Source organism: Corylus avellana, chromosome ca4, assembly GCF_901000735.1.
Source record: "Corylus avellana chromosome ca4, CavTom2PMs-1.0".
NCBI lineage: Eukaryota > Viridiplantae > Streptophyta > Magnoliopsida > Fagales > Betulaceae > Corylus > Corylus avellana.
In genome coordinates this window covers 16,975,223-16,995,403 of record NC_081544.1, presented here as the reverse complement: position 1 = coordinate 16,995,403, position 20,181 = coordinate 16,975,223, and the positions used below count along the sequence as shown (strand labels likewise).

At 35.8% G+C, this 20,181-nt stretch overlaps 3 protein-coding genes across 3 annotated transcripts in view; 2 read left to right on the top strand and 1 right to left on the bottom strand.

Annotated features, from left to right (window-relative positions):
* The first annotated feature begins 343 nt into the window (after positions 1-343).
* Positions 344-1,822, top strand: LOC132178139 (putative disease resistance RPP13-like protein 1). The gene has a single exon (XM_059590592.1). The coding sequence runs from the start codon at positions 344-346 to the stop codon at positions 1,820-1,822; it is 1,479 nt and encodes a 492-aa protein (XP_059446575.1).
* LOC132178138 (putative disease resistance protein At3g14460) lies at positions 1,822-4,297 on the top strand. The gene is made up of 4 exons (XM_059590591.1): positions 1,822-2,033; positions 2,404-3,485; positions 4,035-4,183; positions 4,286-4,297. The coding sequence occupies exons 1-4, from the start codon at positions 1,822-1,824 to the stop codon at positions 4,295-4,297; spliced, it is 1,455 nt and encodes a 484-aa protein (XP_059446574.1).
* Positions 4,298-7,036: 2,739 nt separating this feature from the next.
* LOC132178591 (protein POLLEN DEFECTIVE IN GUIDANCE 1) overlaps positions 7,037-20,181 on the bottom strand; it is an 18,856-nt gene continuing 5,711 nt past the window's right edge. Inside the window, exons 4-11 of the mRNA XM_059591042.1 lie at positions 14,890-14,978; positions 14,706-14,779; positions 14,035-14,185; positions 13,764-13,931; positions 11,846-11,943; positions 11,614-11,736; positions 9,069-9,137; positions 7,037-7,744 (exon numbers count right to left, since the gene is read on the bottom strand). Coding sequence (XP_059447025.1) covers positions 7,538-7,744; positions 9,069-9,137; positions 11,614-11,736; positions 11,846-11,943; positions 13,764-13,931; positions 14,035-14,185; positions 14,706-14,779; positions 14,890-14,978 — 979 coding nt within the window. The 3' untranslated portion in view covers positions 7,037-7,537. The remainder of the gene's footprint in view (positions 7,745-9,068; positions 9,138-11,613; positions 11,737-11,845; positions 11,944-13,763; positions 13,932-14,034; positions 14,186-14,705; positions 14,780-14,889; positions 14,979-20,181) is intronic.

The window sequence follows — 20,181 nt, the reverse complement described above, 5'->3', positions numbered from 1 at the left end:
AAAGTTTTCTTTCTCAAATAATGAAAGATGAAAAAAATCTGTTTTCGGCTTTCCTTTTTCATTGATTACCTTGACTCTTTCACATGGTGTGGAAAGAAAGAAAGATTTGGACGAATCATATTCAAAAGCAAGAAGATGCTTATTGTCTCTCATTTGTACTGTTGGTTTTATGCGTCCATCTCTCATCTAGTTCCATCACTCCACTAGGCCGTTTCCTATATAAGACGTTCAATTCTTTGGTGTCAAAGCAAATTAAAACACGTACAACTTCCAATCTCATTTTGCTCTACTCGATCTTTTCAATTACCTTCCTTGGTTTCCTTTGATTTGCAAACTAGATAACATGGCTGCTGAACTTGTACTTGCAGCTGCGAGCATAGTTTTTTCTCCCTTCCTCCAAGTGTTGTTTGAAAGAATGGCATCTCATGAGTTTGATGACTTCTTTCGGGGACGAAAGCTCACCGATAGACTCCTAAAGAAGTTGAACACAGCATTGTTGACCGTGAATGCAGTGGTTGAAGATGCGGAGGATAGGCAATTTACAGAGCCTAATGTGAAAAAGTGGCTTGATGAGCTGAAAGGTGTTATATTTGATGCAGAGGACATCTTGGACGAGACAAATACAAAAGCCCTGCAATATAAATGCAAGTCGGATTCCGAATTTGGAACCATTGCAAGGAAGGTACGACACTCCATCTCTACCTCTCATTTTGTCAATAAGATAGAAAGAGAGATAAAAGATGCAATTGATAGATTAGAGGATCAAGCAAAACAAATAGACGTTTTAGGTCTGAGAGAATGTGTTGGAGGGCAACCATTAGAAAGATTGCCCACGACTTCTTTGATTGAAGAATCTAGTATTTGTGGTAGGGATTATGATAAGGAGGCAATAATTAACTTGTTGCTCTCTGATGACGTGAGCGGGAATGAGATAGGCGTGATCGCCATAGTCAGCATGGGGGGAATTGGCAAAACCACCCTTGCTCAGCTTGTTTACAATGACAAAAGGTTAAAGGAACATTTTGACCTTAGAACATGGGTTTGTGTTTCACATCCATTTGACGTGTTCATGGTAATGAAAACAATTCTAGAGGAAGAAACTCCAAAAAGTACTCATAAATTGGATCTAAATCAACTTCAAATGAAGCTCAAGGAGACGTTGACAGGAAAGAAATTCTTACTTGTTTTAGATTATGTTTGGGATAATATTTATGTCAAATGGGAGTTCTTAAGTACTAGTAATGCTTTTAAATTTAGGGCACAAGGAAGCAAAGTCATTGTAACAACACGCAATTCTGAGGTTGCAAGAGTCATGCACGCTAGTGCAACTCATCATATAATGGAGTTATCAAAAAAAGATTGTTGGTCACTATTTGTAAAATATGCATTAGTTGATGGCAACATTGATGCATATCCAGAACTAGAAGAAATAGGAAGGCAAGTTGAAGAAAAGTGCAAAGGCCTACCTTTAGCAATCAAGGCGATTGGAGCTTTCTTGTGGTCTAAATTAGACGTTGTTGAATGGGATAAGGTATTGAGAAGTGAATTATGGGATTTGCCAATTGAGAAGACTGGCATCATTCCTGCTCTAAGATTAAGTTATAAATATCTTTCGTCAAATCTAAAGCGATGCTTTGCATACTGCTCCATATTTCTAAAGGATTATGCTTTCGAAAAAGACACATTAGTCTTATTATGGATGGCAGAAGGTTTCTTGCTGCAACCCAAAAACAAAACAATGGAAGAAGTTGGTGATGATTACTTCTCTGCTCTTGTATCAAGATCACTATTCCAACGATCAAAAAACACGAGAAATATATAATGCATGATCTTGTCAGCGATTTGGCAAAGTTTATATCGAAACAATTCACCTTAAGCCATGAAGACGACTATTCTAGTGAAATTCTAAGCAAGACTCGTCATTTCTCGCATTCTTGCAAAAATATTGATATTAAGAAGTTTGCTGCCACCTTTCACGAGAGTAAGAGATTGTGCACTGTCCTAAAATTCAATTTTGACAGCTCTTTGTACAGGTCTGGAAAACAATTTTTATTACCAATGATAAAAAGCCTACGGGTGCTCACTCTATCTCACCTCACAGACATAACTAAGTTGCCATATTCAATTGGTAAACTTATACATCTACGTTATTTAGACCTTTCTTACAATATTTGTATTGAAAGGTTGCCTAATTCTATATGTAATCTCTGCAATTTGCAAATATTGAATTTATCAAATTGTTGGAATCTTGTTGCCTTGCCAAGAAATATGCATAAACTCATTAACTTACGTCATCTTGATATTACTGGAACTTGGAGCATGAAGGAGATGCCAAGACATATGGGTAGACTAATTAAAATGTCTTCAGACATTAAATAAATTTATTGTTGGCAAACATAGCAGATTTGGCATTGAAGAGCTAGGGAAGCTTACAAATCTTAGGGAGAGATCACTTTCTATTTTGGACTTGCAAAATATTGGATCTCCTATGGATGGTAAGGACGTAAAGTACTTAAGGGATAGGAAGTACCTTAAGGAGTTGGTGTTGGAGTGGAAAGTTGGTAATAATACTTTAGAAAGTCATTTAATTGTACTTGAGAGTCTCCAACCCCTTTCAAATTTGAAAAGCCTCGTTATCAATGGCTATGGTGGTAAAAGTTTTCCAAACTGGGTAGGGCATCCTTCATTCTCTAATATAGCATCTCTTCATCTAGAAGACTGTAAATTTTGTTGTAGCTTGCCACCACTTGGGCAACTACCCTCTCTACAGGACCTCTCTATCGCTGGGTTGGACAGAGTTGTTAGATTAGGTTGTGAGTTTTACGGCAGTGAATCTTCTTCAATAAAGCCATTTCAATCCTTGAAAGTTATAAGCTTCAAGAATATGTTGAATTGGGAGAAATGGTTTTCTTTCGATGTTGGAAAGGAAGATGGAGCTTTTCCTAATCTTAGAAATCTTGAAATTCATGAATGCCCTAAATTGACATGTTTTCTAAAAGGAGGATTGCGTGCCCCTAGCCTTGAAGTTTTCCGAATCACGAAATGTAAGAGTCTTAGTTCACTACCTGACAAGATGCACATATTTTTTTCCTCTCTTGAGGAATTGTATATAGAATATTGTCCAGAAGTTGAGTCATTTCCTGAAGGGCGCTTGCCTTCCAATCTGAATATAATTTACATCTCCAATTGTGAGAAACTCTTTGCTAGGCGGATGAGATGGGATTTGCGAAACCTCCCATCTGTTAAAATATTTGAAGTCATTGGCAAATCTGAAGATGTGGAGTCCTTTCCAGATGAAGGGTTGTTGCCTACCACTCTGACCCGTCTTCACATCGAAGGCTTTGAAAATTTGAAATATTTGGACAAGAAGGGGCTTCAACACCTTACTACTCTTGAAGAATTGAAGATGTGGAATTGCCCTAAGCTCGAGTGCATGCCGAAAGACGGGCTACCTGCATCCCTTACTACTCTAAATATCTCCAATTGTCCTTTGTTGGAAAAATAGTGGAAAAGAAACGAAGGAGAAGAGTGGCAGAAGGTTGCTCACGCCCCACACAAATATATTGATGGATACTTGATTGAATGAGTTAAGTCTCCAAGTTCTTCTATAATATCAACTTTTATGGCCACGTACTTTTTCTTTTCAACAAGCTAATAATTATCAATATCATTTATCATTTCTATTTTAATTTTGCTTGACACCTATCTTTTTTTTTCTAATTTTGCTTGACAGCTGTCTTTGATGAAACACACTGCTTTCCCGTGATTATTATTGCCGACATAAAATCCGACATTCAAGCCCTCCTTGATTTTGCTATTGCTGTCCCTCATGCTCGAAAACTCAACTGAATTCTGCATTGAATTGATCCAAAAGCACCAAACTACTGTGTTAAGGGAAAGGGTACTTTCCTCTCTTTGTTTATTATTCTTCTATAATTTTCGATTAATAATTCTGTTTTTAATTTGTACACGAATTTCCAATTTAACCAATCAAAAATCATTTAATAATTCTGTTTTGATTTGATTATTATTAGATACTGTGGATGGTTTGGAACAATTGCAACAAGAACCAGATGGTTGTGCTAACCCAGCTGCTGATGATGGTGTCCAATATACTTTAATTGTTGGTGATTACAACGACGTATATAAAATGGCTGATGCATATGGTGCATCTTACCTAAAGGTACTTTTCAGATATTGATCTAATTGAAGTGCTTCATCTTTACTTCAGAGATAAAGATGTTATTCTATCTTATGATTTGATTGTTCACAATGTATTTTGAAGGACTCTCATTGAATAATTAAGTCATTTTTTCAATGATCCTGAAATTTTGGAAACAAGCATTTTGGCTTATTCATGGAAGGTAACTACCATCTCTTCAAGGCCTGTGGCTAGGATTACAATAAAGATCTCGAGGAAAGAGCATCATCTCACTACTGAGTCTCATGAAGAGTTCAGGTGTGAAATCTTTCACCCTCTCTAAAACTATTTTTCTAAAGAATGACAGATTAAAAAAATGTCATTCTTCTATGACCAAGTACAATTAATTTGTTCAATTATTTTGAAACAAATGATTCCGTGATTCTTCCCAAATGGGCTTAAACATATTGAATATTTTGAAACCTGATGAGCTGACTACTTTCAGTTGTTTCCTTCACTCTTACCAATTTTCCCTCTCTTCCTTTTTTCCCAACAGAACGTGTTTCTCATGGGTTTAAAGAGTTGCTCGGCAATATCCAGAATCTCTCCCTGGTAACATGAACAGAAAATGAGCTTGAGAATTGAATTAAAGATGATCCTTTCTTTGATGTGCGCAAGCATGCTTCTCAACATTTTAGCTGCAAGAATTCTGTTCTTCATAATTCTTTATGGCTCGTTTATGGTTCTCCTTTTCTCCTTTCTCGTCAGGAGAGAAGAAAAGTAAAAAAAACAAAAAACAAAATTCACGTAACCACTTTCGTCAGAGATTGAATATCCGTTTATGGTTCGATCTTAATGGTTGCTCATACATAATGCACGTATTCTTAATGTAATGATAACCTCTAGATATTGTTTTAGACAAAGACATTGTAAACTCATTATTGTTGGTAGTGGAAAATTTAATTGGACTAGGTCCCGTGATTTTTCCCTTCGCATTGAAGGGTTTTTCACATAAAAATCTTGGTGTCTTGCTTAATTATTTTTTCACCACATTGTGGATGAGTTTTATTTATTTATTTATTTATTTTTTATCGTAGTTTGACTATTTAATTTGCACAAAAAAGGGTTAGAATAATTCCGTTGTATGTTTGAAATTGGTGTTCACCCCAACAATTTAATACTAGTAATATTAACAAATAATAAAAAATAAAAAGGTTAAACAATTAATTAGTACATGGTAAGATGCTTCAAGCTAACATTCTATTGTATTTTTTGGGGGCCATTGAATTATGCCGCCCTTGTGATTTTATTGTTAATTTCAAAGCAAAAATTTGAGTAATGCTACATGATTCATTATCACGAGTAGCATTTGAATGTCATTCTTATACAACGTGGACTCAAAAACAAAACATGGAGGCCGGAAAATCTATGGAATTTTTCTTAATGAAATTCAAGGCGAGAGTACTAATCATTATGAAAAAAATTGAACTTATATCGATGACTAGAAATAGAGAGTACTAATCATTTTCTCCACTTTAGTTTAGTTTTTTCCTTTATGTTTAGGTTTCATTTTCCATAGTCATGCGTGGCTAATTTCTCAACTAAGGTTGAGGATGAAGCCTCACCGATGAAGAGCAACATTGTTTTCATGTAAGTTAATATTATATAATTTTATTGAGTTTTAATATTTTAATTTAATTAATGGGATGATTCTTGGATATCTCTTGTGATTTATCGATACATTTGAGATAGTTTAATTTAATTGATTGCTTGGGTTTTATTTATCAAAATATTGGATATTCATTGTGTTTTGTTCTACGAATACATTTGATGATTTGGTTTAAATTTGATATATTTTGTGATTTACGGGTACATCCGATGATTTAATTTAAACTGGATATCTTTTGTGATTTGTGCAAAAAACGGATTCAATGAATGATTTAATTAATTTTTGAAACATAGTAGAACATACAAAAGATTTTATTTGTGAGAACTTCGGATTAATATTGATGAACATAAAATATGTTGGTGTTGCTATAATTTGGTGAGTGTGAATTCCAAAACCTTAGTACTCTATCTTTTGGTTAATTTTATCTTGTTTAGTTTTTGTTTCTTTTATTTGCAATTCAAAAATCAAATCTTTTTTGGAACTAGGTTATGATTTAATTGATTTAGATATAATTGTTTTTCATAAATAAAATTTCCTATGAGTTCGACCTTGCACTTGCATTCTTATATTGCAAAACGATTCGTGCACTTGCAAGTACAATTAAAATTTCACAACAACTGCTACCCAATGTGAAGGTCCAAGATTTGATTGATACATGCTGACCATGCCTATTGCAAAACATATGTCAGGCCTAGTGCACAATATAGCATACATGAGTACGTCTGAGGCATAAGGAACCTTTCTTAAATCTTATAATTTTGTTATTTATTATTATTCTTTCGGGTGTTACACATTGTACTTTTCCTTGATAGTAGTGTAGAAAAAAACATCGTTGCTGCTCCTTGCGGACATTGGCAATCCTGCAAAAAACCACATTCAATTCTTCCTCTTTTTTGTGCTGCTGAGTATTTTAACAGTTTTGCACTACAAGATTTCAACCAAATCTATGACAGCCATAAATTCGTAACATCCGAATGACTATTTCAGCCATTTGACACAGTAACTGATATATTTACTAATTTTTTTTTTTTTTTGATTGGTACAGTCTACTATATTAAAATACAGAATTTAAAACCATGTCATTTAATGAATCAGACAACTTCTACTGTGAACACAAAAAATGGATCCATGGGCACCCACACAACTTCATATGTTACCCCCAGCCACCATCCAAGGACAGCTTTGGCCAAATTTAGGATACTTGCAAGATTTTATTTGAATAGAAATAATCAAAATTTAATATCTTTTATTTGTAGCTTCTGCAAATCATTGTGTAGATGAGCCAAGAAAGTTTACAACGATAGAAAGTGAAGCATAGACAGTGAAATCGTGAAGCAAATTTAGTTCATCTCATTGTTCGTTCTTTGAAATCCAAAATCATCGGGTATGATAATTCTCAAGGAAAATTCCTCCTTTTGATTGATAACCAATCAAGAACTACCAAAGCTGACTGGTGAAATAAGCCGTATTTTAATTCATGTTTCCCAAGTTCTGCTACTAAAGTTAAAATTCTCTTTGTTTGTTTATGAAGCTGCTTGCAGCTGTGTAGGGGGAAAAAGAAAATATTAAACCTATGTACGACTGACCCTGAACCATGCATGGCTCACTACAATATCTACGAGCTGCTCTGGTACTAGCTCTCCTAATGCTTCAACATCCAGCTGGCATTAGCTCTTCTCACACACAGTTGCTTTTCCTTTGTTTTTTTTGTTTTTGTTTTTGCCAAATTAATCGTAGTGTAGATGGTGATTTCTCTTTCGGCATCTTTTCACATACCAATTGGCGTGTTTTTTAAGGCCCATGCCAATCATCACCTTCAGGCTTGTGAGCATAACAAAGGTCATCGCAGACAAGAGGATAATCCAAAAAACCCTCCATGGAAAAGGATTATATGGAAGATGAGCAGCATAGACCGGAGTCAGCACCCGGATAACCTAAAACCAAATTAAAAAAATCAAAACAAGATTAACGAAACAATAACAATAATAAGGTTAAACTACATTTTCTAATCCATGAAATATAGGGTTGGTTCACTTTGATCCCTAGATTTTTTTTAAGAAAAGTTACAAGTTTGTCCTTGAAAATTTTAAAATGTTCAGTAAAGTAATCCTTCATTCCAAATTGATGACAATGCATGCCATCACGGAAACTGATAATGTGACATTAGCTAAGACGGCCTATGTCATCCATTTTTATGACCATGCCATCATGGAAACTGATAATGTGACACTAGCTAAGACGACGTTTGTCATCCATTTTTATGACTGTTCGGAGGAAGGATTACATGCTCACAATCAATTTTTCAAGGACAAAAATACGAACTTTTCAAAATCTAGGAATCACATTGGAACCCACCTACATTTCAATACCCAAGAATCCTAATTCACACTAACGTGTCCAACCTTAGAAGCAGAAAAATGATCAACTGTAAGAACAAGAAAGTCCATATTGGCCTCCTAAATTTGCCAACAAAAAGAAAAGAGCAGTCCTCTACATTGTTTTTCAGCACAAGGCTAGCATATAGTGATTGGCTCCTGTACATTTCCATATAACTTAATATGATCACATCCTGAATCATGGGATCAGGCGTGAGAGGACAACATATATACTAGCATTTTCCTATTGGAAAATAAAGTGCCACCTTCTGGTGAGAGGACAGCATAGCACTTCAAAGACTCTTTCCTAAATCTATATAAAGGAAAGTATCAGTTAGATAGTCCAAAACTCTTTGAGCACCCGACTAATCTCTAAAGAGTTGGCCAAAATCTGCACCCATAACTTAACCTAAAATTAAATCATATTTTTTCCCCACAAACTATCACCATTGTATCACTTACCTTCATGCCCTTCAATCAGTGCAACTTATATCCTATTTTGATGTTTCAGTGTCAGTTTGACCCATCCATCTGGACAAAAAAGCATGTGAAATGACTAAATACCCTTAACATGTTTATTTGACATTTGTTTACATGAAAAAATATTCTATCTTTTATGAAAACATCGACATAAGGGGCTCTTGAGAATGGGATTTATAAGGTTTCATTAAGGACTCCTTCCAAATAGAGGGGCAATCTAGTTATTTCACATATTTTTCCCTTTAGCTTTATAGCCGATTTGGAGGGGAGGGACAAACTGATACCGAAACTTCAAAATTGAGCCCGAGTTGCACTGTGTTGAAGTTATGGGAGTAAAGTATGATTTACCCTACATTAAAACATGAAATACCAAGTGAACATGTATGTATTAATTTATTCTTACCACACAAGCTGGTGCCAGGGGAACAAATGTGAGATTTTTCTTTGCACCCTCAGTTTGTATATTCAAAGTCTAGCATGAAGAAAAAAGTGAAAATGTCAGAATCCATAGAAAAATTTTAAAAAGTACATTCGGTTCATTGTTGCAATGATCCTCAACATAAATGTCAAGGATCAAGATTCATTCAATATTAAACTTGTTAGGAGATATCGGGCATTCTTCTGCACACACGCACATGCACAAATTCACAAAGATAAATTCATCAGATCAAGTTTTAACGCACCACCAATCTTTAGAGAAGCCATGATAGTTTCAGATAGCTGCGAAACATTAATACTCCTCTAACATGATTCCCAACTCTTCTCATCAGTGTAAACAATTTCAAATATTTTCATAATGTTGGGACTCTTCCTTGACACTTCTCTAACAATTGTTAGACATGAATTCAACATGCGGTGAATCCATCAGCATACATTATATCTGTTGCTTGCTTTTGACAATTAAACACTACTCATAAAGAGGTGAAAATACACTTACAATAAAAAGTTTAGATGAACACTTCAATATCTGGGCTATTTCTAAAATCCAATGAAGTAAAAAAACAGCAAAGGTTTTTGTGTACAGCAATGTGATGGATATAGCTGAGGTATTTGAATGTCCTTATAGGCTTATTTTTTATATAATATCACACAAATGGATTCAACTTAATGTCCAAAATATGTATGCACACTTACGTACATATGTGGACATACAAACACAAATACATATCTATCCAACCATGTCCCATAGTGTCATCTCCAATGTTTTGGGAGACTTATGTATGTAGACTTGTCTCTATTGCATTGAAACAGTGTCCCTTGCTTCAGAGACTACAAAAAAAATGGGCCTATTTTGTCCTGTTTTTAAGACATGATCTTTTTCGTTCTCAAAGTCACATGAAAACAGCATTACTCCAGATTGGCCCATTTTGTTTGTTTTTAAGATATGGTCTTTTTTGTTCTCCAAGTCACAAAATAAACAGCATCATTGCTGAAATTAACATGTTCTAAACACAAACACATTCTTTGTGTTCTCTGTTTTTGGTTTAGGCAAAATGTCCTCAATATAAAAGGCATGTTTCTAGAATTTATGTTCTTTAAGAAATATTTGAGGCGTCTTTGTATATGTGGACAGTTGCTTATGTGTCTCCTCTGATGATTAATTATAGTGATTTCCTTTTCTTTTTTTTTTTGCTACTTCTAGTGAAGTGTTTTCTTTTGTATACTGCCGATGAGGCCAACAATGTTGGAGGTGGTTCGCGGCCACCGCTCTATTTTTTAAATGTAAGAAATCAACCTCCCCATCTAATAAAAATAAAGCACTTGTTTTCTCCAAAATAAACATATTTAGTGTTTTTTTTTAAAAACCCTAAATACTAAATAGTTTACCAAACAATTTTCTTTTGTGGACCCCACAAATAACTCTTTTCAAATATGGACCTCACTGAAAACTCTTTTCTAGGGGTAAAACACTTATTAGCTGCCTGCTAAACGCTAACCGCACTCACCAAAAGCGGTTAGAAAAAACTGCTAACCGCCTAGACGGTTATAGTTAGTAGTTTTAGGTTTTTTTCAAAACCGCTAACCACCTATATATATACATGAAACCATATCATTTTTGTGCTTAAAATTTTAAATATATATAAAAATGTATAAAAATCTTGAAACGATATCGTATGTATTATGATATTATCGTATTACCATAGAAACGACATCGTTTTGTTTTGTTTTTTTTTTTTTTTTAATTCTTTCTTTTAAAAAGCGGTTAGCAGAGTAACTCTACTAACCGCTAACCGCCGGTTAACTACCTAGGCGGTTAGCGGAGACGGTTAGTGAATTTTACTAAACGCCTAAGCGGTTATGGTTAGCGGTTTTAGCCAATAACCGCTAACCGTAACCGCTTTTTCTCCCCTACTCTATTCAAATAAAAACACATTAAAACACTTTTCAAAACACTCACCAAACATACACCTAGTTTTTCTAGACAAGTCAACCATCTAGGCGATCCATATCATCAAGCAGCAAGCCATAGCAGTGATAGTGTGATACCAATGTGTATAGCAGAGTTTTTAACATTTTGGTGACAAATTTCACCCTTTTTTTTTTATTAGTGACAAATTTCACTTTATCACTCTGAAAACAAAAGACCTGAGAACCTTCTTCTTCCATGCTATGGATAGGAGCACAAATCCATAAATCTCACATCTAAGTGTTTACAAACCATGGTGAAGTATTTTCTCACTTTGTTAACTGACAATTCTCTTTACTAAAGCAACCAACAGAGGAGATGGTCCACAAGTGCATGCCAACTAAACATTTATATTCAATCAAATTAGGTCATTAAATTTATCTCATTTTAAACATTTGAAGTGTTAGATTCAATATATTTTTAGCGGGGATGATGGTATCCATGGATGGCATACAATATCTGCTAGAATGATAACTGGTTAACTTGTAGCTAGAGAGAGAGAGAGAGAGAGAACTCATTCCCACATCAGGTGGAAATATACCTGCTTACAAAGGTCTTCAAGGAATTCAGAATATGCAATAGGCTTTATGTCATTGAATTTGCCAATGAACGAATGCTTTATGATATCAATAGCCATTTCACAGACGTAAACCATGAGAGCATTCTGCCATATCCAAATAAAATAAATTAGCAAGACAAATAGCAAGAAAATTGTTCAAGTCAGCTATCTCCAATGAAGAATGGTGTACTAACAAATTTTCAAGTCAACTTACAAAAATAAAACTTTCAAGCCAGGGACCTTCAGCCTCCAGAATATTTTGAGCTAAAACGAATAACATAAATGCTGAAATGTGAAATCTCTCTACAGAATCTGGTTGGGAACAATGGAAAAAAAAAAAGTTTCTAAGATGAAATTAAACCACAGAATCAGATCATTAGTGAACAAACATCAAAACGGAAATAGGATTCCCATCAACCTCTAGATCACAGAGCAACAGCAATGATTGAAATAAAATGGAAATTTCCCACAAGGAACACAATATGGAATTACATTTGCTTCTTTCCATGCAGAAGGCAACAAAGATTAAACTTAGAATTGTCACAATAATGTCAAAGAAAATATGTGAGATCCTATGCCTAAACTTTGAAGTTTCATACATTGATGAGACTTAATTTTTTGGCACATATCCAGATAAATATATTCATGTCATGTTCACACGTTCGTATGCTAATATAAAAGATATCCTACTGCAAAGTTACTCTTTGAACTTTACATTATGGCTAATAGGAACAAGCTCTATGTGACCCAAAAGATGAAGGAATTCGGAAACACTTGCCATGTAGGAAACAAACATGTATGGCTGAGCTTAAAAACCTCAATAAAATGAGAACCATAATCCCTCCAGATATTACATAGCATCCTTCATGCTTCCAAATTGAGTTGACAGCAGTGATCAAAGGAAATTTAATGGATGTCAGCCACTACGCAATTATATATAGGTTTTCACATCACTTTGAACACAATAAAATTTTTCATGGGTAGACTAAGTTAAAAGGCACTGGTTACAACCTAGACTCAAAGCTGCCAACACATAGCAAGGCCAACAGTGCGTGTTACTGAACAAAAGTGATAAAAGATAAAGTTTCTAGATTGAAAAGTTCCCCAAAGTCTTTAAAATTTTCTCCATACTTCAAGGCCCATAACTGTTTGTACCTAGACAAATTAGCTAAATGTGTTAGCAGAAACCACATATACATTTCAATTACACACATAACATCTGGTTCCAGAATTTGTTATGCTATAAGTTCCTTAGAATCAGGTAAACTCTCTCTTTGATTTTCTGTATTCAGCTAGGGCATGTATTGGGAGCAGATGATAAAATGTATTAGTTGAGTAGTGATGGTACTTTTTGTGTTCACTCGTATTATGAGCCTTGAAGGGGGCGGTTAGTTCAGATTTTCCTTTGGAAGCTAGTGTCATGTGAAGGCAACTTGTAAAGTAGCTTTCTTTGTTGATAATCACATAAAGAGGAAGAAGATTATACTGGACTGGTATTGTCCGAGTAAGAATGGCAAGACCGTAGGTCATTTGATGCTTCATTGCTCAGTTGCTACAGATTTTTGGTCCTGCCTGAGTCGGTGCTTGCACAGCTTCAATGATGGCAAAACAGGCCTCATTCATACAGCAACAAAGTTTGGAATGTGGTGCCATAATGTTCATATGGCCTATATGACAGGAAAGAAATAGGCAGACTTTTGAGAGGCAGGAGCCTTCTATTGATATTATCAAGTCTGGTTTTTGTCCAATCCCTGTTTTCCTGGATGTCATTAGATGGAGATTTTCCACAGAGCTTTACGGGATCTTTTGGATTCATTGTATTCTTAACTGTTATTTTGGGAGGATATTTAGTATATAGCCTGCATACCTAAGTTAACCCCTCTGATATTTGATAAGCAAAATTATCTTTACTTATCAAAAACTAGGAGAAGAACGAAGTAAATACAGGCATGTTAACAAAGAGAGCCAATTTTCTCTTCTGAAGCCAGCAGACATCTAATGCATGGAAAAGATCATAAGATCCAACAGAGCATATTATTTTCTATACTTGATCATTTTCGAACAGACAAAGAGAACAAACTTATAAGTCATTTTAGATAGACTGACAGAAAGTTACGAGGAGGCTAACTCACCAAAGTATACGAGACTATGAATGTTATCCTTACTAAAACGCTTAAACACGTTGCTTTTTATCTCAGAAAAGTTATTGGACACCAACAAAGCAAGCAAGGCATTGTTGTGAGCAACAATAACGGTTGACAAAGTAATTGCCTGAGCTAACAAGATGAAAGAATGAACAAGTATGAATAGTCAAGGAGCCAAATAGGAAGATAAATAGCACAGCAGGAATGTAAATCTCCATAATGCAGATAAAAGAAATAATCATTGACAAACTAAGGATATTTGAAGCAGCCATGGCTAAAGCTAGGTCAAAAATGAATCTCCACAACCAGAATGTCATGCTTTCGGGTGGACAACTTGCTAGCCCTTCCGCCGAGTTAAACAAAGTTTGCAATACATCTCCATTAAAATTTTGGCATAGTTTATCAAATATCTGTAAAACAGTGCAAGAATCAGTTTTATGTAAACTTTAGCCACAGTGAATGCAGCCAAAATAGTACAAGTTAAAGAAAAGATATTAGAGCAGCAACTGCTCTTGTTCACTGATATGAAGAAAAAACACACACGCGCAAAAGAAAAGAAAAGAAAAAACAACAACAAAGAAATCTCTCAATTTGTTTCATAATTTGAGCAGGTGAGAGCAATTGCTGCTCCATTCAATTTGTTCAAATGACACCTCCTCCCATGATAAGAATGGAATGGAGGGATTCAAAACTCATTGGATGCAAGTGTAATTTTCTAATAGGAAAAAAAAAAGGCATTTCTTTCTGTTTCTGAATAGGGAGAAATTTTATTATTATGTCTTTGTTGTTCTTTATGCATGCTTTTTTATGCAAATTTCCATTTACAAGAGATACAAATATTCATCTTCCATCCAAGCAGCAGCCGATAATCCAACAAGTTTCTAAGAATAAAAATCCAACATCCCGTGCTCATAAATTCTATTTACTCACCTCTAGCACATTGTAGACCACATATAATTTGATTGTTCCTTGACCACGGATCATGTGATATATTAAGCTGATGTCTGAGGCAACGAAAGGGGGAAAAAGCATGTTACAAAAATAAGAATTAGTGAGACATTAATTAGCACAAGAATATAATAGAAGTAACATGTGCTCTATATCCTTACAAAACCTGTTCGCTGTAAAAGAGTGACTCCACAAGCCATTATAAGAAAACAGCCAAAATCAGACAGTTCTGCTGCAGACCGCATCTTGAACTGCCTGCCAAAAGCATGGTTAGGTTATTTCATAAACATCACAAGTTATTCAACAATGTATGCCACAATGGGTAGAAATATATTCACGTTCTTAGTTGTTTGGTAATAGTCCTATACTTTCCAATCTCAGCAGACACCTAAACTGCTAAACAATAGGTCCTCTCAACTATCAAAACTATTAACAACCAATTCAAAACACAAAACATTTGTCTACTTTTGAAACCAAAAACACACTTTCCTTAAAACCATTAAAAACAATTCACAACACAACTTTTCAAATGTGGACTCCATTAAAAAACACTTCTCACATTTCACATTAAAACACTTTCAAACCAAAAAAAAAAAATACTTTTCAAAAACTATTATCGAACATACCCTTTGGTACTTCAACAGATGTGTTAGGTTTTAGATATTAGCCCTATTTGGTGTGTCAAAATTCAATGGTTGTTTTTCTTTTCTTGAAATCCTTGAAGTCTTGTGGAAATTTGCCTTTAAGTTTTACATTTTGTGTAATTTCTTCTTGAAACCGTCATGACGAAGTACTAACGTTTTTTATTTGAAAGCTTGGGATACTTTCTGTATGTTTTTGTCATGACAACGTTAACAACCCGTCATGACAAAATGATTTTGAAGCTACTGTCCCTTTTCGCCACCAACTCATCATGTTTCCGTCACAAAGAAAATGGGAAGATTTGAGATCCAACCTTTTGTAAGGTTTCGTCCTGATGACCCCAGGATCCGAGACAAAATTGTCAATATAGCTATTGTATCTTTTCGTCATCATAACGTACGCATGATGAAACTGTTGGATAGCGATGAAATCCTGGCATTCCGTCATAACTTTTCTGCAGTCGTCCTTATGAAATCTCATATTTAAGTTTCGTTATCATCTCATTAGGAAACCGTGAGGACAAAATCCAAGATCTACATTTTCGTAATGAAACCGTCCTAACAAAATTTTCCACAATTGAACAAATCTAAAGGATTTATTATACTGTTCAAGGAAAGGTATAAATAGCAACTTGTGCTCATTTTGAAGGTTAAGCAAGCTGGTTATATTCTACCTAGATTGGATTCTAGAGGTGTTAATGATTTTCTATGTCTTGCTTCAAATGTGCTCTTGCTTCGTTGTATTACTACTTTGTGTTATTGTTTAAAAACTTATCGATGGAGACGGTGAGAAAATGCACTACGTGAAAATTGTCGAGCTTGGAATCATGCCAGTTGGTCTGTTGCCTTACAGAGTCTAGGAGTTTACATCGGGTTGTAAGTTTTCCTTGTATCTGTAATGTAGATCTCTCACATAGTGATTTCCTGAGTTTGGCTGTTCCGTAGTGGTTTTCTTCATTGATGTGTTTATTGGGTTCTCCACTTCGTAAACAATATGTTGTCTTATGATTGTGATGTGCACATTCGACTTTGTGTTCGCTTAGTTTGTATTATTATTTGTTTTATTGTGTTTGGGAATATTACATGATCCTTGTGTTATTTCAAGATGGATTTGGACATATAGAAAGAAACACAAACTACTAGCACACTGACAAGAACAGAACAAAAAAATTAAATGAACTTAGAAAATAAAGGACACAAACAGAACACAAATTGATCCACCCAAATCAAGGAACATTCAAACATTTGGAATGCGAGCAAAGAAGTCACATTTTCCTGTGTCATGTATATAGAATCTACAAAATTTACCTAATGGCCTATATACCAAGCATTGCTTGAGAAGCTGACACCCAACGTTACATGTACAATCCATCAAGTACAAACATAGATAGGTACAGGTGTCACCTACTTCAGTTCATTTGTATTACTCAATTATTTTTTATAAGTAATTCATTTTATTAGAAAGCGTAAAGGGGTGCAATCTAAGTACACAAGTATACAAAAGAGAGCCCCCCATTAGGGAGAAGAACACGAATCCGTAAATTCTAAAACACTAGAAAAACAATAATTGTTGTAAGCCGCCACACAAACATAAAGAAATTTGATAATAGCTTTTAACTCTAACACCAATCTCTCACAATCTTCAAAATTCAAGCATTACACCCTCTCCTAATACACAACATTTAGCATAGAGGAGCCAACCTCTAGGTTTCTAAATTGCAACAACTTTCAAATTGGCCTCTCCAACTAGCCAACAACTCCACCACCCTTTGGGGCATGACCCATTCTATTCCAAAAGAACGGTAAATAGATACCTATAATGCTCTAGCCACTTCACAATAAAGAAGAAGATGGTCTATGGTCTCCTTGCTGCTCTTGCACATGCAACACCAGCCACACGAAGAACACCACTTTCAAATGAGCCTTATTTCTCCAAATGCTCTTCCAAAGAAATGGAGAACCAGTCGGGTCAAAGGGCATGATAAAAAGATCTAACCTCGAATAAGTAGCTTTTGGAAGAAATCCAATAGATTTTATCCTTGCAACCTCGTCTCAACCTGAAAGAGACAAAAGAATAAAGAACGAAGTGACCAACCCCACCTCCCCCAATCATGCACTAGTAAAAGAAATATTCCACCACCACTAAAGAGTATCATCAGAAAATTGTACATAATCTGCCACTGAAGCCTCCTTATAGAAAGCAATACTACTAACTCCAAAAAAGCTACCTTCAAAGTCTAGTCCCACACCATAGATCATGCCAACTCCCACCTCATATTTGACAAATCTAAAGAAACCACCTACCCCCTCCTAATGTTTTTCCATACACCAACCTCGAAGGACCCAACAACCTCTTTGGAACACTACCTTCCCCACATGTTTTCATATTTAACTTCCATTGCAGATCTCCACAAAGCCTTCTTCTCCATGGCAAAACGCCATAATCATTCCCCAAGAGAGCTCGGTTAAATAAAATCATGTTCTTAACCCCCAAACAACCTGAGGAAACAATGTACAAATCTTACACCAACTTACTAGATAGAATTTAAACTCGTCACCAACTCCACCCCCTAAAAAATCCCACTTAAGTTTCATAATATGATTAGCAACACTGACAAGGATGGGGAAAAAGAACTAGTACTAAGTAGGTAAATTAGAGAGAGTGCTTTTAATCAATGTCAACCTACAATCATACATATAGAGCCTCTTCCAACCCGTCGAACGACGTTCCATCTTCTCAATAATACCATCCCATATCGATTTAGCCTTATATGAAGCTCCCAAAAGAGAATACAAATACTTCATTTTTTTTAAGTAATTTAAAGGACCCAAATACTTTATAGGCAAAGAGGACACCCAATAACCAAGGATACAAGCAAAGCCACCAACATCTCTCACTTTGCCAACAAGGGCTAACTTTGATTTAGAGAAGTTAATCATTATCTTTAAACCCTCAGACAACTTCAAAACAAAAGAGACAATGCAAATGACAGAGATGATCTAGATTTGCCACACAAAAGACCAAAGTATCATCCGCAAATTAAAGATAAGACACAAGGAGCTCGTCATTATTCCTCAACCCCACCAAAAAAAACATGATAAGCGCCCCATGTCCACAATCATGGACAACAATCTACTCGAAACCTCCATGGGAACAACAAACAACAGAGGGGATAAAGGATCACATGTCTCAGACCCCGAGAGTCGAGAGTTATTAAAGAAAAAAGGCGGGAGATCCATTGATCAAAGCAGAGAAACACACCATACAAATACAATAGCTATCTATTCGAGTCATTTCTCCCCATAAACACACCTACTCAACAGATCCAACAAGAAACCTCAATTAACATGGTCATACACCTCTAAGTCCAATTTGTAGAGCACAACAATAATCATTGATCGAATTAGCTATGGAATCAACGGTGTTGTTTCTTTTGTTCGAATTAGCCACCCGATGGAAAAATTTTGCATACTTATCTCCCTCTCTCAACTAAAGAGCACTTGATTTCTGCCTCCAGCTCACTTCTTCGTAAAGAGTAGTCCTCTCCAAGTCACCAATGATTTCAGCCTTTCTCAACCTTTCAACATCAAACAAGGATCTTTCTTCTACAATAAGATCTCATGTCAAAAAAAAAAAAAAAAACACATTAAGATCTCAAAGTTCATCCAAAAGAACCTTTTTCTGCTTCACAACATTGCCTAATACCTCTTCATTCCATTTTTTTCAAGTTGATTTTAAACACTTTTACATGCCAAAATAAAACTAGGGGATCCTTGAAAGTTGCAAAGCATCCAACACTGATTCACCTTTTACAAAAAGCCCTTGAATTTTAGACACATTCTCTAACTAAAAATACCGAGTGTTCCTACTAACAATGCCATAATCAAGCAAAATAGGAAAGTGATCCGAAAGAATTATGGGAGGATTAGCTTTTGGCATGATTGGTGGTGTGGAGATTCAGCTCTCAAGATAGCTTTCCCGATCCTTTATAGTATTGCTTGTGCGAAGGAAGCCTCAGTTGCGGATAATGTGGAGATGCTAGGGGGGTCCAACCAGTGGAACGTGAGCTTCTCGAGGGAGGCTCATGATTGGGAGGTGGAGGCCTTTGCCTCCTTTTTCCAGGTTTTACATTCTACAGGAGTGAGAAGAGGGTCGGAAGATAGATTATGGTGGACCCCTTCCAAAAGAGGTTCGTTCAAGGTCAAATCTCTCTTTCTCTCCTTAGCATGCTCGGAAGGGAGGAGGTTCCCCTGGAAGAGTGTGTGGCGGACTTAGGCTCCTCCAAGGGCAGCTTTTTTTGCGTGGTCGGCGGCTTGGGGGAAAATTTTGACCCTAGATAACCTCAGAAAGAGAAATGTGATTGTGGTAAACAGATGTTGGATGTGTAAGAAGAGTGAGGAGACAGTTGATCATCTTCTTATCCATCCATTGTGAGGTGGCGTCTGCTTTGTGGAGTGCCTTTTTTGGCCGCTTTGGGTTATCTTGGGTGATGCCTGGTCGGGTTTTTGAGTTGCTAGCCTATTGGTGGTCTGCAGGTAGAGGGGGGAGTGCTGCAGTTTGGAAGATGGTGCCTATTTGCTTTTTTTGGTGTCTTTGGAGAGAGAGAAATAATAGGTGCTTCGAGGATGTGGAGAGGTCTTTCGAGGACTTTTTATCCTATTGTTTCCATACTCTGTATCTTTGGACTGTAGCGTTTGTTTTCCCGATTTCGGTTAGCTATGATGATTTCCTTGTACGTTTTTCCCTTTCTAGTTAGGTGTTCCTCCTTGTATACTTCCAGTGTACTTAGGGGCGCCTTACGCTTTTAATAAAACCA